This window comes from Somniosus microcephalus, chromosome 7 (genome assembly GCF_052327205.1).
Source record: "Somniosus microcephalus isolate GS21.2 chromosome 7, FLI_Smic_1.0, whole genome shotgun sequence".
NCBI classification, from domain to species: Eukaryota; Metazoa; Chordata; class Chondrichthyes; order Squaliformes; family Somniosidae; genus Somniosus; species Somniosus microcephalus.
In genome coordinates this window covers 54,874,628-54,900,184 of record NC_140993.1, presented here as the reverse complement: position 1 = coordinate 54,900,184, position 25,557 = coordinate 54,874,628, and the positions used below count along the sequence as shown (strand labels likewise).

The 25,557-nt window shown below is 44.1% G+C and overlaps 1 protein-coding gene across 2 annotated transcripts in view; it reads right to left on the bottom strand.

Annotated features, from left to right (window-relative positions):
- Positions 1-25,557, bottom strand: part of zfat (zinc finger and AT hook domain containing) — a 209,263-nt gene that overhangs the window by 12,721 nt on the left and 170,985 nt on the right. Inside the window, exons 13-15 of one of the 2 annotated variants that reach the window (XM_085992470.1) lie at positions 22,488-22,609; positions 6,051-6,177; positions 4,589-4,716 (exon numbers count right to left, since the gene is read on the bottom strand). In XM_085992470.1, coding sequence (XP_085848596.1) covers positions 4,589-4,716; positions 6,051-6,177; positions 22,488-22,609 — 377 coding nt within the window. Of the gene's footprint in view, positions 1-4,588; positions 4,717-6,050; positions 6,181-22,487; positions 22,610-25,557 lie in introns of both variants that reach the window. The other variant, XM_085992468.1, reaches the window with a different exon arrangement.

Sequence of the window (25,557 nt, the reverse complement as noted above, 5' to 3'; positions counted from 1 at the left end):
GGTTCGGAATGGTCATGGCCCTGTGGGTAGTGGAGTGGGCCTAGGGGCCGTGTAGCCTGGTTCTGCTCCTACTGTGTTCTAATTCTGTGTTAGATTTCAGGAGATGGTTTTATTCCTGTTCCTGGCTGGGGTGGAGATCGCCTTTACAGAAGGTAAGTACTGTAGAAAATATAGGGACAGAGTGATCTCCTGGGCGAGTTTCGATCGCCTAGATGGGTCGGAGAGGAATTTCCCAGGTTTTTTTCTCCCAAATTGGCCATTGGGTTTTTTAATCTGGTTTTTCGCCTCTCCTGGGAGATCACATGGGTTCGGGTGGATGGAGAGTGATAGAAGATTTGAGGTTAGGATCAGATCAGCCATGATCTTATTGAATGGTGGAGCAGGCTCGAGGGGCCGATTGGCCTACTCCTACTCCTATTTCTTATGTTCTTAGTCGGCCCAATCTCTCCTCATACGACAGTCCTGCCATCCCAGCAATCAGTCTGGTGAACCTTCGCTGCACTCCCTCTGTGGCAAGTATATCCTTTCTTAGGTAAGGAGACCAAAACTGCACATAGTACTCCAGGTGTGGTCTCACCAAGGCCCTGTATAACTGTAGCAAGACATCCTTGTTCCTGTAGTCAAATCCTCTTGCAATGAAGGCCAACATACCATTTGCCTTCCTAACTGCTTTCTGCACCTGCATGTTTGATTTCAGTGACTGGTGTACAAGGACACCCAGGTCCTTTTGTACATCAGCATTTCCCAATCTATCACCATTTAAATAATGCTCTACCTTTCTGTTTTTCCTACCGAAGTGGATAACTTCACATTTATCCACGTTATACTGCATCTGCCATGTATTTACCCACTCACTCAACTTGTCTAAATCACCTTGAAGCCTCTTTGCAACCCCCTCAGAACTCACAATTCCACCTAGTTTTGTGTCGTCAACAAACTTGGAAATATTACATTTGCTTCCCTCATCCAAATCATTGATATATATTGTGAATAGCTGGGGCCCAAGAACTGATCCCTGCGGTACCCCACTAGTCACCGCCTGCCACCCCGAAAAAGACCCATTTATTCCTACTCTCTGTTTCCTGTCTGTTAACCAATTTGCAATCCATGCCAGTATATTACCCCAATCCCATGTGCTTTAATTTTGCACACTAATCTCTTATGTGGGACTTTATCAAAGGCCTTCTGAAAATGCAAATACACCACATCCACTGCTTCTCCTTTACCTATTCTACCAGTTACATCTTCAAAAAACTCCAGTAGGCTTGTCAAACACGATTTCCCTTTCATAAATCCATGCTGACTTTGTCTAATCCCGTTGATATTTTCTATGTGTCCTGTTATCACATCCTTTATAATAGACTCTAGCATTTTCCCTACTACTGATGTTAGGCTAACCAGTCTGCAGTTCCCGGTTTTCTCTCTCCCTCTTTTTTTTTAAATAGTGGGGTTACATTTGCCACCCTCCAATCTGCAGGAACTGTTGTATAATCTATAGAATTTTGGAAGATGACAACCAATGCATCCACTATTTCCATAGTGGAACCTGATTGTCGGAAAGGGGGACGAGAGTAGTTAAAATGTAGCTATTCCGTTTCCTGCTCCATTCCCGCCAATTCCCCATTTTAACGCTGGAGACCTGCAGCCTCCATTGGTTTATTTAAAAGATTATTAAAGGGTATGGGCAGCAAGTATGAGAGTGGGATTAAATTATGTGGCTCAGGTGGAGAAAAATGGCAGAGTGATGGACTGAATAGCTTGTTTCTGTCCTGTAGCATTCTACGATCATTTTATTTGTACGTTACAACCAAAGCGTAAACAGGTGTAGCAATAGTGTCGGAGAGTCCTTAATGAGGCGAGCCCAGAATTACTGTCTGCAATGCTTCAGGCCCGATGTCTGAGGATGTTCACTGGTGGCAAGTATTGCAAAGCTGCATCAACAGAAGCAGCAGAGAAGTATCTTTTACACTCAATGGGCCAGAAATTAGGATCGGGGGCTTGACGCGTGTGCAAGCCCCCGATGTGCACTCACCCGGCGCGCCGACATCTGAAGCCTGGGCCTGCTTGGAATTCCTGTCACTGGCCCGGTTCAGATGTCGGCGCGATGTGCTTGCCTGATCCAGCGGCGTAGTTAGTGCGATGTGCCGGCTGGGATCAGGTGAGCACTGTGCAGCCAATCAGGGGAGGGGAAACTTCATTCATGAGTTTGATAGTAAGAACTGTCAAACTCATGAAAAGTACGGGCGCCCAAAAGACTAGTTTAACTTTAAATAAAATTTTAAAAAACATCCCAATAATTAAATAAACTATAAATAACTTTAAAAAACTATTTTAAACAATTAATCAAATTTTTGAAAAAAATAATTTTTTAAGAAATCGGGTCTAAAAATAAACTTACCTTACTGTAAAGTCCTTAAAAACAATAAAGCTGTGGAAAAAATGTTATAATTTTAAATAATAGACCACTTACCTTCAAGAATCAAGTCCTTACGCCTCCTTTTTATATGTCTAAAAAGTTCAGGCCCTTGCACACGGGCAAACCTGTCAAAAAGGAGGAAGTTCAACGCGTGCGCGCATAGTCCTGCGCGCACACGTTGGACCTCTGAACCCCTTGGAGGAAATGCCGGTTTCCCGCGCATGTGCTGTGCATGCTGAAATCCGGCACTTCCAACGGGCCCACGCGTGAGTACACCGTCCGTACTCACGCGTTGGGACCGGAATTACTGGCCCAAAAGTGCTTGCCTGCATTGGGCTTGGTGTAAAATTGCTTCTGTCTTGAGATGCGCATTGAGACTCTGCAAGCAGGTTGGGACTTGGGACCAACTCACCATCCATATAGAGAATTCAAGTGTCAAGGAGGAGCTGGCAGCAAAAGTGAGCCAGGTGGGTACAGATTCAGTCCAATTTAAGAAACCCTGCACCATATGGAAGTCTCCAGCCCCTATTCCTGGGAAACCACCAGTGCTATTTTCAAAATAGAAGTGACTAATTGTAAAACATTAAGATTCACACTATTGAAGAAAGAAAAAACTTGCATTTACATAGCGCCTTTCACAACCTCAAAATGTCCAAAAACTCCCCACAGCCAAATGAAGTACTTTTAAAGCGTAGTCAGGAATGTAATGCAAGCAAGCGTGGCAGCCAATTTGCGCACAGCAAGGTCACACAAACAGCAATGAGGAAAATAACCAGATAATCTATCTTGGTGGTGTTGGATGAGGGATGAGGGATAAATGCTGGCTAGGTCACGAGGAGAACTTCCCTGCTCTTCTTAGAATTGTACCAGGAATCTTGGCTAGAGGGCAGATAGTACCTCAGTTTAACGTCTCATCCAAAAGGCAGCACCTCTGACAGTGCAGTACTCCTTCAACAATGCACTGGAGTAGCAGCCTAGATTATGTGCTCAAGGGGGCAAAATTGGGTCGCGCCCCCTTTGGGGCGTTAAGTTCGCCGAGGCGCTACTTTTAGCACCCCGAAAAAGTTAGCGCCCCTACGCCCGAAATTCACTGGTAGCATCCCAAGAGGGAGACGGGGCGCTAATGGAAGTGCCTCGCCTCCCTCTTGGGGTGCTGCGAGTGAATATCGCGGCACTTCGCACTGCAGGCCTTCCCTCCCCTTATTAAAGGGGAGGACCCTAGCGCAGCGCAACCCGGGGCCCAGCTGGGCCACCAGGGGTTGGAGTGCCGGGCTCACAGAGCGCAACTGGCACCACATGGTGGTGGGGGGGGGGGGGGGGGGGGTGGTGGAGAGAGACTTCACAGGAGGCCGAGGACAGCAATGGGGGCAGGTGCTGGCAGGCGGCCAGTAACCAAGGCCGCTCAACACCACCTCTTTAATTTGTGCCTTCCTGGCCGCACGAATGCCCCCTGACCCTGTCAGACATAGCGTCCGGCGATAAGTATAGAGGCGCTACCGAAGATCGCAGCCGGGGCGCAGCACATGGCAATGACATCATCGCTGGAGGTGCTGCGCTGCTGGGCTCTAACGGTTACCACCGTTGCTAACCTCCCGCTGAATTTCGCAGGAAGCGTTCGCGGTGCCGCGCCCGGGTTCTAGTTGCTTTGCGCATAAATCAACCGACTTTCTCCCCCCCAAGTCTCTGAAGTGGGACTTGAACCCATGACCTACTGACTCGGAGGCAACCACTAAGGCTCACACCTAGATATCGGGAAACATCTCACCACCACTCCTTGTGACAGAGCATAGCACACGTATGTGTGTGTTGGAGTGGGAGAGGGAGATTACAGCTATGAAAGCAGATAGTGCATTGGCACCATAACTTTGGAAACTATGATTGAGTGGCACAGTGAGATAAAACATTCACCTCTGGAACATGGGCTTCAACCCAGCCCAGATGATGACCTGGGCAGTTGCATCTCAGTTCCCAGTGGGTGTATGTCCACAGCATAAAGCTGCCATTAATACAGGACTAATTGAAGAACCATTAATGTGTGAAATAGAAATGCCACATTCATGCAGCAGGCAGTACTCTTCTGAGATTGAGGCAGAGTGGAGTGAGCTTTACTTTACAATTAACATTATAGTGCTGCAAGAGTTAATTCCAGATAAAAGAGAATGGAAATCTTACTTGTTCCACAACTGTTAATGTGCCAGGTGCCATGGTAACCACAGAAGCAACGGCACCGTCATGGTGCTCTGGAGCTAAACCGATGATCTGCTGAAGAATGTTTACAGCTGTCGAATCCATTCTATCCCCTAGGAATAAGAAACAACAGATATAAAATCAGTAATACGATAGCAAAATACTGTGGAGGCTGGAAATCTGAAATAACAATAGAAAATGCTGGAAAAACTCAGCAGGCCAGGCAACATCCATGGAGAAGGGTTTCGACCTGAAACGTTGACTCTATTTCTCTCTCCACGGATGTTGCCTGGCCTGCTGAGTTTTTCCAGCATTTTCTGTTGTTACTATAAAATCAGTAATGTTTGTTTTTGCTAATTTCTTCCCCTTCATCGCCAGACAGCATGGATTCATTGCTGGGCACAATTCTACAGGCATCAACAGTGCTCAAATACTATTCTGCATGAGTGAACCTAGACACTGAACACATCTTGGCCACTTAATCATCGAAGGCAGCACAGCCGAGCCCGACTGTCCTCACCCAACATCGACACGTGCACGGGAGCTGGAACTCTGGCTAGTTTTCCCTCTCTCGCTCTATGGGACTCGGGCTAATAGCTGCACCCCAGCTGCTGCCTGCAGCGGAAATCAGCTAACTTGGCACACCTCACACCCCAGCAATCGAATGGGGACCTTCTGGTTTGTTTGGCTTAGGGCTAAAAGGATCAAGGGATATGGGGAGAAAGCAGGGACAGGGTACTGAATTTGGATGATCAGCCATGATCTCATTAAATGGCAGAACAGGCTCGAGGGGCTGAATGGCCTACTCCTGCTCCTATCTTCTATGTTTCTATGTAAGGTGCCTCTGAACTACCAGTGGACTGAATCAACTTTTTTTTAATTGCCAAGTACAATACCCGAGAGGATTAACTTCAGTGATGAAGGATTACACCAAAAAGTTAAGCTTCCAAATACTGTGCATTTCCAGCATTTTATGATTTTATATAAAACTAGTAAACTGCCCATGGTCTTGCGCAGACTAAGTGAATACATTTAATTTTTGGGGATGACAATGGACAGAGACTTTAGAAACTCAATCCACACTGCCATTTACAAATACACTGTGACAAAAGGCAAATGTTGACAGAAAAACCATGACCAGGAAATTAGGTTTGTGGACCGAAATACATAATTCCCTGAACGTGCGTGCACAGGTAGGGTAAAGTCATAAAAAGACCCAGGTGACACCAAAAAACTGCTCCAGCTTTACTTTAACAATATGCTCTGAACCCATCACTATGTAGCTACTTTATTAACATGCTCCTAGTTATGCATTATCCTAATACCCAACTGGGCCCAGAATTGATGCAAAGCAAGTTAATTCACAAATAATTGGCCACTGTGCTTCTCTACTATGAACGGAGTTAGTCATAACAGGAAGTTCCCAGAGTTGAACTCCTTCACTCACCATTCTCTGTGTTATACCGCAGGTCCTGAAGAGCTGCCACAGCTGCCTGAGTGCCCTGGATGTCCTCCTCACTCTCTGCTATGTGAAAGTACTGTGTTTGAGTCTGCTCTGGGGGAGCTTCAAGAACCTGCTGCACACAAACACAAATATATCCATAATCACTTCCTTCAAAATATATTGCTTTTTTCCAATTAAAAAAGTGTGAATTTCTTGCGATTATTAGGGTGAGTGAATGTAACTTTTTTGCATAATTTCCTACTCAGTGTTAGCATCAAGCATTCTAAGGATAGTAGCCAGGTAAAACTCCCTAATTTCTTCAACAATAATCCTTTCAGACTGAAGTCGCTGTGTTTGGCTACTGGCTGAAACTTTTCACCATATTAAACAGTGCTATCTCTCTTCCTGGCTTTTCTCTTAGGCTGAGCTTCAAACCCTACATCTGATTCACTACCTATACTGCCTCCTTCCACTTCCAAACATCGTCTACTGAATCCATGAAAGGCACTCGGCAAGTTCTTGTTATCGGCATCACATCAGGTACTGCACAGTCACAAGGCTCCTCCACTTTTGTTACAACAATATGCCTCAGAAAAGAATCCTTTATTGCCTCAATCAGATGCTTCCATTCACAATTCCAGTCATCCATGTGATATCCTTCATATCAAACTGCCAACTTGTGCAAAGTTATAGGCAATTTCGTACTGCGCTCTTGCATCCACTAGGGACTGGGTTGAGAGGAGGCCCATCACACCAAACATAGCAGATATGAATCCAGGTCCCAGAGGTTAAAGAACAACATTTTAACCAACTCCCATGCTGTTGATTTGTTCGGTTCTTATTGTGTAGTTTTCCCCGTGTCCTCTATCCCATCAGCCGCATTATAAAAACGAAGAGCACTCCAGCTCATACGTGAGATCCCCTCAATGCCACTCCTTGGTCACCTATGTCATCAACAGTAATAGATTTCCTCCAGCTTCATGTCTCCGCTCCTCTTATACTAGACTACTACCCTGTCCCCCCCACGCCAAAACTGCTTTTGTTCTCTGTAACTTCCTGCTTAATTCCCTATCTTTCCATTGACTTCCCTCCTTAAAATCCTTCTCTTCGGCCACGTCTTTGCGCACCCCCACCCCCACCCAACCTGACCATCTTCATTTTTCTTTTTTTCCCTCCTGCTCAGTGTCCTTATAGTGCTTTGAGATGTCTTCTCGCTTGTGAGAAGCACCTTAGGTTGCTGTTGAGAGAAAACCTCCATTACTCACAGCTTGCCATCGTTTATAATGTAGAATGGGATCCACTGCTCCCCATTGTGTGGTATATTATCAATTAAAGCAAACAGCGTTACATCTCATTAATGCAAGTATTACTGTTCTTGTATCAGGATTTGAATAACCCCAACGTTTTCACCAGTGTTACTTTGCTGGGCAGATTATTCTAAACATTTACCTCTTGTTAGTGGATTTCCCGTAGTTACGGTCACAACAAAGGGTTGTTAATCCTGTAACAATAACCTCTGTGTGATTCAGGCCCGAGTGGTTTTAAACAACAAGATTTAATATACATTGACTAATAACAGAATTGTTCTTATACAACTGTTCTATAGTATTATTAAATGAAAAGCAATTAATACAACCTGTTTCATCCACGAAGCTCAAGATGATTGACTTGCCCCTTCATGGGCTACCATTCAGGTAAATGGACTTCCAACAGTCCCGAGAGCTCTAACATTTGGAGGGAACAGGCTCTACCTTTATACTATTAGGCTACTTTTGCTGCACCTACGCATCTCTGTTCTTATTATCCCACCAAGCTGACGCCACGCTACCAACTCCTCATCTCCTCGACCTCCATCTCTGTCTTACAAGCTTGTTATTGTCCTCTTCTTTCATCAGAAAGTGTCTGGTTCTTTACAGCTCGTACATCACAAGGACATTCTAACTTGCTGTATACAAGGCAGGGTCTGATGGGAGGATGGTCAACTAGTAATGGTTAATATTCTAACATTTCCTCCTTTTGAACCCGAGTGAAAGCACTCTGGGTCAATTTTCACCTTACCCCTTAACTTTCTTTCAGGTCTCTCCTTAGATCAACTTGGGTTTACATTTTATTAACATTATTAAGGGGGAAAAATTCCGTGTCTCCCCTTTTGGGGCGTTAACGCTGCTTGGGCGCTAATTTTAGCGCCCCTCCGCCTGAAATTCTGGAAGCACTCCACCTCCTTCTTGGGGCACCACAACTGAATATCGCAGCATTACGTGCAACAGTGCCATGCAGCGCCGCATCATTGCGGGTCTCCCTCCCATGATTAAAGGGGAGAGGCCTAGCGCTGCGCGCACCGGGGCCCTGCTAGACCACTGGGGAGCGGGGTGCTGTGAAAACAGCCCGGCACTCAAGAGGAGTGCTGGGCTGAGCGAGCACTCAGAGAAAAAAAAGGGGAAGGGGCAGGTGCTGGCAGTCAGCCCAAAGAAAATGGCCGCCCGACACCTGCCCTTTAATAGCGCCGCCGCGGCTGCAAAAACGCCACCCTATCGGATATATTGTCTGCCGATAGATCTGTGAGGGCAACCCAAGTTTGCGGCCGGGGCGTGAACAGGGGTGCTGTGCACGGCGATGACGTCATCACCGGTGGTGCAGCGCTGCGGGGTGCTACCGCCACCGCTAACCTCCCGCTGAATTTCACGGGAGGCATTAGCGGTGCCGTGCCTGGGCGCTAGGGGATTTGCGCCTCGTATAGGCACAAATCAACCCAATTTTTCCCCCTAAGTTTCATAAACACATAGACATATACATAGTGCTCCAACAGCTTCCTTGGTCTTAATTTATTTGTTGATAATTATCCATAAACTCCACACTTGGGAGAGCTATCAAATTCAGTTTTCTTTGAATGTTCAGTGTTCAGCATTGGCAAGGACACAAAAATATCCAAGAGAAAGTCATCAATTAACTAGTCTCACCTACACTTTCCCGACTTTCACTAGAATGTACATTGTGCCCAGGGCACATTGATTTATGTTACTCATGGATGTCCTCACACATCTTTCTCTAACCCCTTTGGAATAATTCCAATTCACCCATTATCCCCCAAGAAAAGAGAATCACAGAATCTTATAGCACAGAAGGAGGCCATTCGACCCATTATGCTTGTGCCAGCTCTTTGAAAGAGCTGTCGAATTTAGTCCCACACCCCAGCTTTTTCCCCATAACCCTGCAACTTAGTCCGCTTCAAGTACATGCCCAATTGCCTTTTGAAAGTTACTATGGAATCGGATTCCACCACACTTTCAGATAGGGCTTTCTAGATCTTAACAACCCTTTGTGTGAAGAACATTCTCCTCATTTCCCCTCTAGTCCTATTGCCAACTATTTTAAATCTATGACTTCTGGCTACTGACCCACTTGCCAGAGAAAATAGTTTGTCCCTACTTGCTCTATCAAAACCCCTCATAATTTTGAATACCTCTATTAGGTCTCCCCTTAACCTTCTCAGCTCCAAGGAGAACAATCCCAGCTTCTCCAATCTCTCCACTTAACTGAACTCCCTCATCCCTGGTATCATCCCAGCAAACCTCCTTTGTACCCTCTCCAGGGCCTTGACATTCTTCCTAAAGTGTGGTGCCCAGAATTGTACACAGTACTGCAGCTGAGACCTAACCAGTGATTTGTGAAGGTTTAGCATGACTTGCTTTTGTATTCAATGCCCCTATTTACAAAGCCCCATATGTTTTCTAAATTGCCTTATCAACTTGCCCTGCCACCTTCAAGGTTTTGTGATATGCACTCCCAGGTCCCTCTGCTCTAGCACCGCCCAGCCACCCCCTGCCAAAATAGTACTATTCTATGGCAAAATGATTTTAGAAAAATTCCCATTTGTTGGTGTAATTTTCCTGTTTCTAACTTATATCCTCAATCACTTCCTCTCATTCAAAATTACACAGTAATTACCATTTCTTCTCATTCATGAGCAGTATTGTTGGACTGGCAGAAGTTGTCAATGTTCAATTTTATTTCCCCAAAACTTTCTTGCTTGATACACAACATGGGCATGAACCACCTAGACTGCACTGCTCACTTTTCTTTTAATGAAACTTGCCTGCATTCTGCGCAGATTATAAAGCTTAAACTGCTCGAAGCGAGAAATGACTGTGATATTGCTTACTATGTTCCCACCTGCCCAAGCCCCGAACTTGCATCTTTCTCTAGTTTCTCTCCTATCTCCCATCATGCCCTCTTCACGTTCATCTCATCTATGGGCCCTTGCACATTTCCAATATTAATCACTCCACCACTGGTGGCTGTGCCTTCAGCTTCCTAGGCCTTAAGCTCTGGAATTCCCTCCCTAAACCCCCTCTCTCTCCCCCTTTAAGTCACTCCTTAAAACCTACCTCTTTTCATCTGTCCTAATATCACCTGATGTGGCTCAGTGTCAAATTTCGGCCCATCGAGTCTGCACCAGCTGTTCAGAGAGCAATCCAGTCAGTCCCACTCCCTGGCTCTTTCCCCATATCCCTGCAATTTTTTATCCTTCAAGTATTAATCCAATTTCCTTTTGAAAACTACTAATGAAACTATTTCCACCACCCCACCCTATCAGGCAGTGCATTCCAAATCCTAATCACTCATTGTGTAAAAAAGGTTTTCCTCATGTTCCCTCTGGTTCTTTTGCCAATTACCTTAAATCAGTTCCCTCCAGTTATCAACCCTTCAGCCATTGGAAGCAGTTTCTCTTTATTTACTCTATGGTGTGTGATGCAGTATTTTGCTATTGTGCTAAATGAGTACTTTGCATCTGTCTTCACCGAGGAAGAGGATGCTCCATAGACATAGTAAAGGAGGAGGTAGTGGAGATACTTGATAGGATAATAAAAATTGATAAAAGAGAAGGTAGTAGAAAGGCTGGCTGTACTTAAAGTAAATAAATCACCAGGGATGGGATGTCTCCTAGGATGCGGAGGGAATTGAGGGAAGAAATCGCAGAGGTACTGGCCATAATATTCCAATCCTCCTTAGATACGGGGGTGGTGCCAGAGGATTGGAGAATTGCAAATGTTACACCATTGTTCAAAAAAGGGTGTAAAGATAAACCTACAGGCAAGTCAGTTTGACCTCGGTAGTGGGGAAGCTTTTAGAAATAGTAATCAGGGACAAAATTAAGTCACTTGCCAAGTGTGGATTAATTAAGGAAAGCCAGCACGGCAAATCGTGTTTAACTAACTTGATTGAGTTCTTTGATGAGGTAACAGAGGGTTGATGAGGGTAATGCAGGTGACGTAGCGTGCATGGATTTCAAAAAGGCGTTCGACAAAGTGCCACGTAATAGGCTTGCCAGCAAAGTTGAAGCCCATGGAATAAAAGTGGCAGCATAGATACGAAATTGGCTAAGTGATAGGAAACAGAGTAGTGGTGAATGGTTGTTTTTTGGACTATAGGGTGGTATACAGTGGTGCTCCCCAGGGGTTGGTTCTAGGACCACTGCTGTCCTTGATATATATTAATGACTTGGACGTGGGTGTACAGGGCACAATTTCAAAATTTGCAGATGACACAAAACTTGGAAGTAGAGTGAACAGTGAGGATAGTGATAGAGGATAGTGACAGAGACATGGACCATGTACAGCAGGCACCTCAAAGCACTGGAGAGGTACCACCAACGCTGCCTCCGCAAGATCCTGAAAATCCATTGGCAGGATAGGCGCACTAACGTCAGTGTTCTTGCTCAGGCCAACATCCCCAGCATCGAAGCTTTGACCACGCTCGATCAGCTCCGATGGACGGGTCACATTGTCCGCATGCCCGATACGAGACTCCCAAAACAAGCGCTCTGCTCGGAGCTCCGGCACAGCAAGAGAGCCCCAGGTGGGCAAAGGAAACACTTCAAGGACACCCTCAAAGCCTCCTTGAAAAAGTGTAACATCCCCACTGACACCTGGGAATCCCTGGCCCAAGACTGCACAAAGTGGAGGAGAAGCATCCGGGAAGGCACCAAACACCGAGTCTCTTTGCCGGGAGCAGGTGGAAGCCAAGTGCAGGCAGCGCAAGGAGCGCACGTCAACCCAAGCACCCCACCCACCCGCCCCTTCAACCACCATCTGCCCCACCTGTGACAGAGACTGTAGGTCCCACATTGGACTCATCAGTCACCTGCAAACTCATTTTTAATGTGGAAGCAAGTCATCCTCGGTTCCGAGGGACTGCTTAAGAAGAGAAGAGGATAGTGATAGACTTCAGGAAGACATAGGCTGGTGAAATGGGCGGACACGTGGCAGATGAAATTTAACGCAGAAAAGTGTGAAGTGATACATTTTGGTAGAAAGAATGAGGAGAGAACATATAAACTAAGTGGTACAATCCTGAAGGGGTGCATGAACAGAGAGATCTGGAGGTATGTGTGCACAAATCGTTGAAGGTGGCAGGGCAGGTTGAGAAAGCAATTAAAAAGGCTTACGGGATCCTGGGCTTCATAAATAGAGGTATAAGAGCACAAAAGTGTGGAAATTATGATGAACCTGTATAAAACACTGGTTCGGCCCCAACTGGAGTACTGTGTCCAATTCTGGGCACCACACTTTAGGAAGGATGTGAAGGCCTTAGAGAGGGTGCGGAAAAGATTTAAGAGAATGATTCCAGGAATGAGGGACTTCAGTTAAGTTGATAGACTGGAGAAGCTGGGGTTGTTCTCCTTGGAGCAGAGAAGATTGAGAGGAGTTTTGATAGAGGTGTTCAAAATCATGAGGGGTCTGGACAGAGTAGATAGAGGGAAACTGTTCCCATTGCAGAAGGATCAAGAACTAGAGGACACAGATTTAAGGTGATTGGCAAATGAACCAAAGGCAACATGAGGAAAAACTTTTTACGCAGCGAGTGGTTAGGATCTGGAATGTACTGCCTGAAAGGGTGGCGGAGGCAGATTCAATCACGGCTTTCAAAAGGGAGTAGGATAATTATCTGAAAGAAAGAAATTTGCAGGGCTAAGGGGAAAGGGTGGGGTAGTGGGACTAGCTGAAGTGCTTTTGCAGAGAGCCTGTACAGGCTCGACAGGCCGAATGGCCTTCTCTCGTGCTATAACCATTCTGTGATTCACCACAACTCTTTGTTTTCTATCCCATAGCCAATTTTGTTTCCAACGTTTTACTATGTTAAAAGTGCTATGTAAATGAAAGGTGTTATTGTTGGTATAATAATCCCGTCTGCTATTTTAATGCGAGCATTTACCCCATTAAAATAAACTCCTCCATTAAAACAACAAACAGATTAGTGCCATACAAATGCATATAAGTGATCTTTCATAGCTCATTCCCTCTGATTGGGATCAGTCTTGTTCTTCTATCCTGCACACTTTTTAATACAAGCATATATTTTTTGTGGTATGGTGACCAGAACATAAATAGTGTAGACTGTAAGATTTGGAAAGTTAAACCTTTTGGACACCATTGCAAAAAGAGGGGTGCCATTACAAGTTAAGCAACGTCAACCCAAGGTGCATATTTCGACTTACCAGATGATAGAAACTGAAGATCTGCAAGTTTTTCCACTCTACAAACTATTCCTGCGTTTGGTGAGCATTATCCCTGGTCCTCTGAAGCCCAACTTAGCTAGTGAAGTGGGATTGGGAGGGGTGAAGTATTCTGTCTATTGTTATTTTCCCTCGTATATTCCGAAGTGTTCCCCCAATTTAGAGTGTTAAGATTATTGTATTGTGTATTTTCTTTCTCAAATAAAGATCTTATTTCTTGCACCAAAATCAGCTGTTTGCTGCACTTTTATCACAACCCCCAAATAAGTCCAAGGTCTAGAACCAAGGGAGTGGGAGAGATTCGAACCGCTCATAAGTCAGAGGCAAAGCGGCTGGATTAATGCGTTAATTTCATGGAATGTCTTGGCATATATGGTTGTACATGCTTAGGGAGCCACTCCTGGGATATCTGGGAAATGTCCTTAAATCTATTACTAATCTGGATCCCCATGCGCAGGGTAATAGTTTGCCGCAGTCGGGACTTTAAAGACAAGGCTGGCAATCAGGGGCATCTTTCGGATTATGCCCTGAGCAGATCCAGTGATAAATATTTAAAGAAAGAGCGATCTTGCATTTATATAGAGTCTTCCGTGACCAAAGCGCTTTACAGCCAATTAAGTACTTTTTCAAGTATAGTCACTGCTGTAATGTAGCAAATGCAGCAGCCAATTTGCACACAGCAAGCCCCCACAAACAGAAGCAGAATAAATAACCAGATCATCTGTTTTTGGTGTTGGTTGAGGGATAAATATTGGTCAGGACACCAGGGAGAACTCCCTTGCTCTTCTTCCAATAGTACCCTGGGATCTTTTACTTCCACCTGAGAAGGCAGATGGGGCCTCAGTTTAATGTCCCATCTGAAAGACCGCACCTCCGACAGTGCAAGACTCCCTCAGCACTGCACTGGAAGTGTCAGCCTAGATTACATGCTCAAGACTCTGGAGTGGGGCTTGGAGCCACAACCTTCTGACTCAGAGGCGAGAGTGCTACCAGTGATCACATTTGCAGTAAGTGTTGGCTGCTCGAGGAACTCCGGCTCAGTGTTGAAGAGCTGGAGTCCGAGCTTCAAACACGGAGACACATCAGGGAGGGGGAGAGTTACCTGGACTCTGTGTATCACGAGGTAGTCACACCAATTAGATTAATTAATTCAGATGTAGTTCGTGGCCAGGGTCAGGATGGTGTGACTAGAAGTGAGGCAGGTACAGGGATCCAGGAGGTTGTGTTGGAGGAGCCGCAGCCCTTGCACTTGTCCAACAGGACAGGAGCAGGGACTGCAGGGAGGATGAGCAACCTGGCCACATCACCGTGGAGCAGGGGGCCATTCAAGTGGGGGGGAGTTAAAAGAAATGTTGTAGTGGTAGGGGATAGTATCGTTAGGGGGATAGATAGAGTTCTTTGCAGCCGAGAGCGAGAGTCCCGAAGGCTGTGTTGCCTGCCCGGTGCCAGGGTTAAGGACATCTCCTCTGGACTGGAGAGAAACTTGGAGTGGGAGGGGGAGGAACCAGTTGTTGTGGTCCATGTTGGTACCAACGACATAGATAGGACAAGGAAGGAGGGTCTGCTGAGGGAGTTTCAGCAGCTAGGGGCCAAATTAAAAAGCAGAACCACAAGGGTAATAATCTCTGGATTATTACCTGAGCCACGAGCGAATTTGGCTAGGACAAATAAAATTAGAGAGTTAAATGCGTGGCTCAAAGACTGGTGTGGGAGAAATGGGTTTTGCTTCCTGGGACACTGGCACCAGTACTGGGGCAGGAGGGAGCTGTTCCGTTGGGATGGGCTTCACTTGGCCAGTGCTGGGACTAGAGTCCTGGCAGATCATATAACTAGGGCTGTAGAGAGGGCTTTAAACTAACTAGTGGGGGGGGGAGCTTCCTAGAGAGCAAATAATAAAAATGACAACAGAGAAGGTCATAGACTTAGGTAGCAGTGGGGAAATTAAAAACCAGAGCGTGTCAGGAAGGGGCAGAAGGTATGGAGTAAAAGGTAAAGTAATAAAAAGGGCAAAAGCAGGAACTAAGTGTCACAAAACATATTTGAAAGTTCTCTATCTGAATGCACGTAGCATTCGTAACAAAATAGACGAGTTAATGGCACAAATAACTACATATGGGTATGATCTTGTGGCCATTACAGAAACATGGCTGCAGGGTGACAATGCCTGAGAATTAAACATACCAGGTTATTTAACGATCAGGAAGGACAGGCAGGAAGGAAGGGGAGGTGGGGTGGCTATGTTAATAAAGGAAGGAATCACTGTAATACAGAGAAATGATATTGGGTCAAAAGATCAGGATAATGAAACAGTTTGGGTGGAGGTAAGGAATAATAAGGGGAAAAAAACACTAGTGGGCGTAGTCTATAGGCCTCCGAACAGTGGCAACTCTGTTGGACGGAGTATCAATCAGGAAATAGTTGAGGCTTGTAATAAGGGAACATCTATAATTATGGGGGATTTTAACTATCATATTAATTGGACAAATCAAATTGGGCAGGGCTGCCTTGAGGATGAGTTCATTGAGTGTATTAGGGATGGGTTTCTTGAGCAGTATGTAACTGAACCGACCAGGGGGCAAGCAACCTTAGATCTGGTCCTGTGTAACGAGATGGGATTAATTAAAAATGTCCTAGTAAAGGATCCCCTTGGAATGAGTGACCATAACATGGTTGAATTCCATATTCAATTAGAGGGTGAGAAGGTTGGATCTCAAACAAGCGTGCTAAGCTTGAATAAAGGAGACTATGAAGGTATTAGAGCGGAATTGAGTAAAGTGGATTGGGAAAATAGTTTAAAGGGTAAGACGATATATGATCAGTGGTGTACATTTAAGGAGTTATTTTACAACTTCCAAAAAATATATATTCCAGAGAAGAAAAGGGTGTAAAAGAAAAGACAGCCATCCGTGGCTAAGTAAAGAAATTAAGGATAGTATTCGACTAAAAACAAGGGCATATAAGGTAGCCAAATCTAGTGGGAGGATAGAGGATTGGGAAAACTTTAAAAGACAGCAAAAAATAACAAAAAGATTGATTAAGAAAGGGAAGATAGATTATGAAAGTAAATTAGCAAAAAATATAAAAACAGACAGTAAGAGTTTTTATAGTTATATAAAAAGAAAAAGGGTGGCTAAAGTAAATGTTGGTCCCTTAGAGGATGAGACTGGGAAATTAATGGTGGGAAATATGGAGATGGCAAAAACACTGAATGAATATTTTACATCAGTCTTTACAGTAGAAGACACTAAGAATATCCCAACACTGGACAAACAGGGGGCTAAAGGGGGGAGGAGCTAAACACGATCAAAATCACTAAGGAAGTGGTACTCGGTAAAATAATGGGACTCAAGGCGGATAAATCACCTGGACCTGATGGCTTACATCCTAGGGTCTTGAGGGAAGTGGCGGTAGGGATTGTGGATGCATTGGTAATAATTTGCCAAAACTCCCTGGACTCGGCAAAGGTCCCGGCAGACTGGAAAACTGCTAATGTAACACCCTTATTTAAAAAGGGCAGTAGACAGAAGGCTGGAAACTATAGACCGGTTAGCCTAACATCTGTGGTAGGTAAAATTTTGGAGTCCATTATTAAGGAGACAGTATCAGGACATTTGGATAATCATAATTTAATAGGACAAAGTCAGCATGGTTTTATGAAGGGGAAGTCATGTTTGACAAATTTGCTGGAGTTCTTTGAGGAAGTAACGTATAGGGTGGATAAAGGGGAACCAGTGGACGTAGTGTATTTAGACTTCCAAAAGGCATTTGACAAGGTGCCACACAAAAGATTATTGCTCAAGATAAAAAATCACGGGATTGGGGGTAATATTCTGGCATGGATAGAGGATTGGCTATCTAACAGAAGGCAGAGAGTTGGGATAAATGGTTCATTCTCAGACTGGCAATCAGTAACTAGTGGTGTTCCGCAGGGGTCAGTGCTGGGTCCCCAACTCTTTACAATCTATATTAACGATTTGGAGGAGGGGACCGAGTGTAACATATCAAAGTTTGCAGATGATACTAAGATGGGAGGGAAAGTAGTGAAAGTAGTGAAAGTACTGAAGTACAAAGGGATCTGGGGGTCCTGGTGCACGAAACTCAAAAGGTTAGTATGCAGGTGCAGCAAGTGATTAAGAAGGCCAATGGAATGTTGGCTTTCATTGCTAGGGGGATAGAATATAAAAATAGGGAGGTATTGCTTCAGTTGTACAAGGTATTGGTGAGACCGCACCTGGAATACTGCGTACAGTTTTGGTGTCCATACTTAAGAAAGGACATACTTGCTCTCGAGTCAGTACAAAGAAGGTTCACTCGGTTAATCCCGGGGATGAGGGGATGGACATACGAGGAGAGGTTGAGTAGATTGGGACTCTACTCATTGGAGTTCAGAAGAATGAGAGGCGATCTTATTGAAACATATAAGATTGTGAAGGGGTTGGATCGGGTGGATGCGGGGAAGATGTTCCCGATGATGGGTGAAACTAGAACTAGGGGGCATAGTCTTAGAATAAGGGGCTGCTCTTTCAAAACGGAGATGAGGAGGAACTACTTCACTCAGGAGGGTGGTAGGTCCATGGAATATGCTGCCCCAAAAAGCTGTAGAAGCTACATCATTACATAAATTTAAAACAGAAATAGACAGTTTCCTAGAAGTAAAGGGAATTAAAGGTTACGGGGAGCGGGCAGGAATTTGGACATGAGTCTAGGTTCGGATCGGTCATGGCCCTGTGGGTAGCGGAGCGGGCCCAGGGGCAGTGTAGCCTGATCCTGCTCCTATTTCGTGTGTCTAATTCTGTTAGATTCAGGAGATGGTTCTGTGGTAGTGGATTGGCGGTTAGGATCAGATCAGCCATGATCTTATTGAATGGCGGAGCAGGCTCAAGGGGCCGATTGGCCTACTCCTGCTCCTATTTCTTATGTTCTCATTAGGGGCGACAAAGGGTGGTAGTCATTTTGGTTTAGAAAAAATATATTTTGTGCATTGTCACTTTTAAAAAATGAGTCTTGAGAGAAGGTTGTATTTGTGCGTGAGAAAGAGCTGGTGCAGACTAAATGGGCTGAATGGCCTTCTGTGCTGTACTGTTCTATGATATCCATATTTTTTGCATGATTTCATACGAAGATACGAAATCTAATGTAAACAAAAGGCATAACTGATCTAACTACTCTGATAGCAATAACTTGTATATAGTGCAGTAAAACATCCCAAGGTGCATCACAGGAGTGTTATTAAAACAACATCTGATACAAAGCCACATAAAGAGGTATTAGGACAGAAAAAGTGGTCAGCCTGAGGATTGGGAATTTTTTTGCAAATCAGCAAAGGGGGATCAAGAAATTGATAAAGAGAAAATGGAATATGAGCACAAACTAGCAAAAAATATATAAATGGACTGTAAAAGCTTCCATAGATATGTGAAAAGGAAAAGACTGGTGAAGGTAAATGTAGGTCCTTTACAGTCAGAGACGGGAGAATTTAAAATGGGAAATGAGGAAACGGCAGTGAAATTAAATAACTCTGGAACAGTTCCCATGGATTGGAGGGTTGCTAACGTAACCCCACTATTCAAAAAAGGTGATAGAGAGAAAACGGGGAATTATAGACCGGTAAGACTGACATCGGGAGTGGGGAAAATGCTAGAGTCCATTATAAAAGATGTAATAGCAGAGCACTTGGAAAACAGTGACAGGATCGGTCAAAGTCAACATGGATTTACAAAAGGCTTGACTAATCTACTGGAATTTTTTGTGGATGTAACTGATAGAATAGATGAGGGAGAACCAGTGGATGTGGTGTATTTGGACTTTCAGAAGGTTTTCGATGAGGTCCCGCATAAGAGATTAGCGTGTAAAGTTAAAGCACATGGGATTGGGGGTAAGGTACTGACTTGGATAGATAACTGGTTGGCAGACAGGAAGCAAAGAGTTGGAATAAATGGCTCTTTTTCCGAGTGGCAGGCAGTGACTAGTGGGGTACTGCAGGGATCGGTGATAGGACCCCAGCTATTCACAATATATATTAATGATCTAGACGAGGGAACTAGATGTAATATCTCCAACTTTGCAGACAACACAAAGCTGGGTGGGCGTGTGTGCTGTGAGGTGTATGCCGAGAAACTCCAGTATGATTTGGACAGGTTCGGTGATTGGGCAGATGCATGGCAGATGCAGTATAATGTGGATAAATGCGAGGTTATCCACCTTGGTGGCAAAAACAGGAAAGCAGGTTATTATCTGAACGACAATAGATTGGGAGAAGGGGAAGTGCAATGAGACCTGGGTGTCCTTGTGCACCAGTCGCTGAAGGTAAGCATGCAGGTGCAGCAGGTGGTTAAGAAGGCAAATGGTATGTTGGCCTTCGTAGCGAGAGAATTCGAGTACAGGAGCAAGGCAGTTGTACAGGGCCTTGGTGAGACCATACCTTGAGTATTGTGTGCAGTTTTGGACGTCTTATCTGAAGAAGGATGTTCTTGTCATGGAGAGTGTGCCGCAAAGATTCACCAGACTGATACCTGGGATGGCAGGAATGACGTATGAGAGATTGGGTCGATTGGGCTTATATTCGCTTGAGCTTAGAAGAATGAGAGGGGATCTCTGTGAAACTTATAAAATTCTAACAAGACTAGACAGACTAGTTGCAGAAAGGATGTTCCTGATGGTGGGGAGTCCAGAACCAGGGGGGTCACAGTCTAAAGATAAGGGGTAAGCCATTTAGGACAGAGATGAGGAGGAATTTCTTCACCCAGAGAGTGGTGAACCTATGGAATTCTCTACCACAAAAGGCAGTTGAGGCCAATTCATTAAATATATTCAAGAAGGAGTTAGATATATCATTAAATAAATTTAAAACAGAAATAGATAGTTTCCTAGAAGTAAAGGGAATTAAGGGTTACGGGGAGCGGGCAGGAAATTGGACATGAGTCTAGGTTCGGAATGGTCATGGCCCTGTGGGTAGTGGAGCAGGCCCAGGGGCCGTGTAGCCTGGTTCTGCTCCTACTTCTTGTGTTCTAATTCTGTGTTAGATTTCAGGAGATGGTTTTATTCCTGTTCCTGGCTGGGGTGGAGATCGCCTTTACAGAAGGTAAGTACTGTAGAAAATATAGGGACAGTGTGATCTCCTGGACGAGTTTCGATCGCCTAGATGGGTCGGAGAGGAATTTCCCAGATTTTTTCTCCCAAATTGGCCATTGGGTTTTATATCTGGTTTTTCGCCTCTCCCGGGAGATCACATGGGTTCGGGTGGGATGGAGAGTGATAGAAGATTTGAGGTTAGGATCAGATCAGACATGATCTTATTGAATGGTGGAGCAGGCTCGAGGGGCCGATTGGCCTACTCCTGCTCCTATTTCTTATGTTCTTATGTTCTAAAGGGATCAAGGGATATGGGGAGAAAGCAGGGACAGGGTACTGAATTTGTATGATCAGCCATGATCTCATTAAATGGCGGATCAGGCTCAAGGGGCCGAATGGCCTACTCCTGCTCCTATCTTCTATGTTTCTATTAAGAAGCAACCCACGATCACAACAGACAATGGCTTGCATGCAGACTGATTGGTACAGAGATTGGTACAGAGATTGAACAAAGGAATGTAACGGAGTGAGCAATGTTAGAACTCAAAAGACACACTTTACTTCAGAAAGGTTGTATGAACATGTGACAATCATTTAAATAAAGTTGTTTAGCCTTAAAACGATTTGCTCATTTACTTTTCCAAAGTTACCATCCAGAGTTCACCAACCCTTTGGAAACCAGTAAGGGCCTGCGTTTGGATTGTGTAGACAAACCGTGCAAGACTTACATTCTATTGTTTACTCCAGCTTTGCATTATTCAATTATTTTGATATCATTAAATCAATATTTATAATGGTGATTATATTTCAGTGTAATAAAATTAGAAGCTGCAGTCCACTGGGCCTCAGAGATATGTGCTGTTTCCAGGTTTTTACTTCAGATATTTTTCTCATTTTCAGTGTCTCAGACCATTTAGAACACACCCTCGCTCCTACAGAGCAGTGAGCTATTTAATATCTAAGTAATTTGTAGGGACCCCAGAGGTTGAACAGAAAACCTTGGTCAGTGTATTGCAGCTTACCACTTACATCATGTGATGTCCTAGACTTCAAAAGGTTATAGTATAAATACCGCAGTAAACTGTGTGTTGGGTCATAAACTGCTAAACAGATTTAGTTAACAGCGAATGGATAAGTCTGAGGGAAAGCACTTTTTATAAAAGGAAAAATATAAAAAATGAGACAGGAGTCAAACGGAGATGCTCCTAATGGAAAACAAAAACTGTTTATCTGTGCAGTGTATGTCTTTGATGTGCAAAGCAATTTAGACGAGATGACTGGCAATACATGGTGTAACTGTGGCAACTTTACTGCGAAACAGTTGGCAATTCTAAACCCAATATAGATAACATGAGTGTCTTGCAATAGATCCCATTAAAGGAGTACCTACAGCACCCGTAATGGCTTAATTGTTAAATCTAATTCATGGTGTGGTAACTGAGTTATACATACCAGGTTTGATCCCCAATCAATGCTGTGCTAGTTAAAAGAAAGACTTGCATTTATATAGCGGACATCCCAAAGCGCTTTACAGCCAATGAATTACTTTTGAAGTGTAGTCACTGTTGTAATGTAGGAAAGTTAATATCAGTAAGGTCAATAGTAGGAGCGCTACAACTGGCTAAGGGTGCCTTCTACGAATCACTGTCCAGCGATCCCCACTGGATCGTACACATTTGTAGATATTAGGCGAGAAGGATTTGACTTTGATGACTACTGTTACGAGCCTAACGACACTTGTTAAAATACATATGAAGAATGGCCATGGGCTAGGTGCAGAGGTCAGCTGGCGTCCTCCACAACTGCATCCTAGCAAGGGTTAGCACCTTTAGAAGTGGAGGTGAGAAAATAAGTACCTGCTCTATGGCTTCCCCTTCTATGCTGCCCACAATCTTCAGTCCGTGCTTGTTTTTCAGGTGTCTGTTCAGCTCCCACTTGGTACCATAAACAAAACTGCACACTGGACACTTTACACCACCTTTTAATAAAAAAGGAAAACAACATACCTTTTGTAAGAAGACATGTTAATAATCTTATCTGGCTGCCTTTGCCACACTGAAAGCCTCTTATGGCTTTTTGAGTGTATAATTACCATTTCATAAGAATGTAACAAGATAGGTAGATAATGACGATACAGTACTGTGAAATAGCATTAACCAGCTTTATGTATCCTGATCGCAATGCTCATTTCCCATTACTTTTTACGCTCAGATATTGAGAATGAAATCACCTTTGAGCCAGCAAAATGGTTTCTTACACTTTATTTATTTCACAATTAATTTCCCACAATTACCATGGAGTAGAATTATTAAGATAGAAGGAAAAATTAAACATCATTATCATTCCCATGGGATTTCCCCTGGCACACTCCTCCTCACAACAGTCTCTACTGTCAGCGAGCAGGCTGCTGCATCAACGTTTGCTGTTGTTTATTTCTTTTTCAACTTATGAGCTGCTTTGATCATCAACAATTCAAGTTTGAGCTCACCTGCTGACTTCAGGAGTAAAAACCCCTTCTGAAAATTCATTGCAAAAAATATTAACGATTTACAAGGGCAGAAATTGCGATACTCTGCTGCTGGTGCAGCATTGTAGCCCTGATTCTGTGCTCTGTGTTTGCATCTAGTAAGCATTTTCCTGGCAGCAGGGTCTCGTACTTTCTGCCCTAGTCAATGCCTTTAATGTCCCAATATGCTTCACAAAAGAGGTGGAGCAGACATTCAGAGAAGAGTTAGGAAACCATAGATAAGGCTTTTGAGAAGATGTTTGAAGGTGGGCAGAGATGTAGCAAGGCAGAGGGATTTAGGAGTGAATACCAGAGCACAGATCTTAATAGCCGAAGGCGTAATTTTTTTACAATTTGTTTGATTTCTCTTAACATTTTTGATGACAGGGTGATGATGATACAATCAAGGCGACTGGTTTGGAAGGGCTACCGAGCTCAACAGCATGACTGATTGTTTAGAATGTGCACAGTTGATGCTCGACATCCCTAGATTTATATGTGATTCAGCTCCTTTACCCCATTAAACTGAATATCCTTTTCTAGCTCCCTCGAGGTCATCCAAAACTCTGCTGCCCACATCCTAACTCGCACCAAGTCCCGTTCACCCATCACCCTGTGCTCGCTGACCTACACTGGCTCCCAGTTAAGCAACGTCTCGATTTTAAAATTCTCATCCTTGTTTGCAAATCCCTCCATGGCCTCGCCCCTCTCTATCGCTGTAATCTTCTACAGCCCCTCAACACCCCGAGATATCTGCATTCCTCTAATTCTGCCTTCTTGAGCATCCCGTATTATAAATCGCTCAACCATTGGTGGCCGTGCCTTCAGCTGCTGAGGCCCTAAGCTCTGGAATTCCCTCCCTAAACCTCTCCACCTCGCTACCTCTCTTTCCTCCTTTAAGGCGCTCCTTAAAACCTACCTCTTTGATCAAGCTTTTCGTCATCTGCCCTAATATCTCCTTATATGGCTTGTTTCCGTGGGACATTTTACTACGTTAAAGGTGCTATATAAATACAATTTGTTGTTGCTTTTGTTGTTGCCTACAGAGGTACCCAAGCCACTATTCATTCCATACACAGACACAACGGTGGTGCCTACTAACTCTGCGTTATGGGGCAGTTTTGCATTCATTTTGATACATGTGCCAGCACCCTTGGGTATCAGTCCTACGTGACACAAAGAAAGATTTGCATTTGTATTGTCATGAGGATGAGCATATCCCCCCTTGCCATCGTCAGATATTATTACACTGAATTCTATGGGCTCCTGGCTACTGCCAGTTATCATGCCACATGTATTATCAGCATACATTATGTATTCATATTTTAGCTCTCAGCCATGGCTCAGTGGGCAGCACTCTCATCATCATCAGAAGGCTGTGGGTTCAAGTCCCACTCCAGGAACTTGCAGCACATAATCTAGACTGGCACACCGAGTGCTGCGCTGTCAGAGGTGACATCTTTCAGATGAGACATTAAACCAAGGTCTCGTCTGTCCTCTCAGGAGGACTTAAAAGATCCCATGGCACTATTTGAAGAAGATCAGAGGAGTTCTCACCAGTGTCCTGGCCAATATTTATCTCTCAACCAACATCACTAAAACAGATTATCTGATCATCATCACATTGCTGTTTGTGGGAGCTTGCTGTGCGCAATTTTAACTGCCACGTTTCTTACATTACAACAGTGACTACACTTCAAAAGTACTTCATTGACTGTAAAAGGCTCTTTGGAACGTCTTGAGGTCGTGAAAGGCGCTGTATAAATGCAAGTCTCTCTTCATGGTTGTTCTTCTTAATATGCAATGGGAATTATGTAAATGGACTTAAATGCTCAACAAAAAGTTCTAGTCTTAGCAAAGAAAGGTTGAGCTGTGAATAAGGGACAAAGAATAGAAATCAAGTTGGCCTTGAAATTATATTGTGAGAATAGTAGCGTATAAATACTCAATGCACTCATACAAAATGTCTTTGTTCATTATTTTAAAGACCCACTTAAAATAATTTTTATTTCCTGCCATGCTGGCATTCCTGCAAGTAAATAATCACTGTTTATAAAGAGGAACATGACATTTTGACGATGCAGATATTTTAAGAATATTACTGAGATAATTTGTGGACCATTTGGGGAGATTATAGAGGAGGTCAGGGGTTATGAAATGATGGATTGACTCTCCTGGAAGTTGTGCAGTCTTTGCCTAACTGTAAGCCCATGGATGTCTGGAATAAATCAATAAACATAGATCCAGTGTATCTGTATCCGTCTAAATAACAATTCAATCTGACTAGTAATATGACCCTGGGACTACTTCATGTACCCTTTGATCCTATATGACAATTCGACTTCAGTTTGAGTGTCCCATGATGAGTTTTGAGATCACCAGTGAAGTCAATGGGAATGAATGTCGGGAGAGGCGTTATC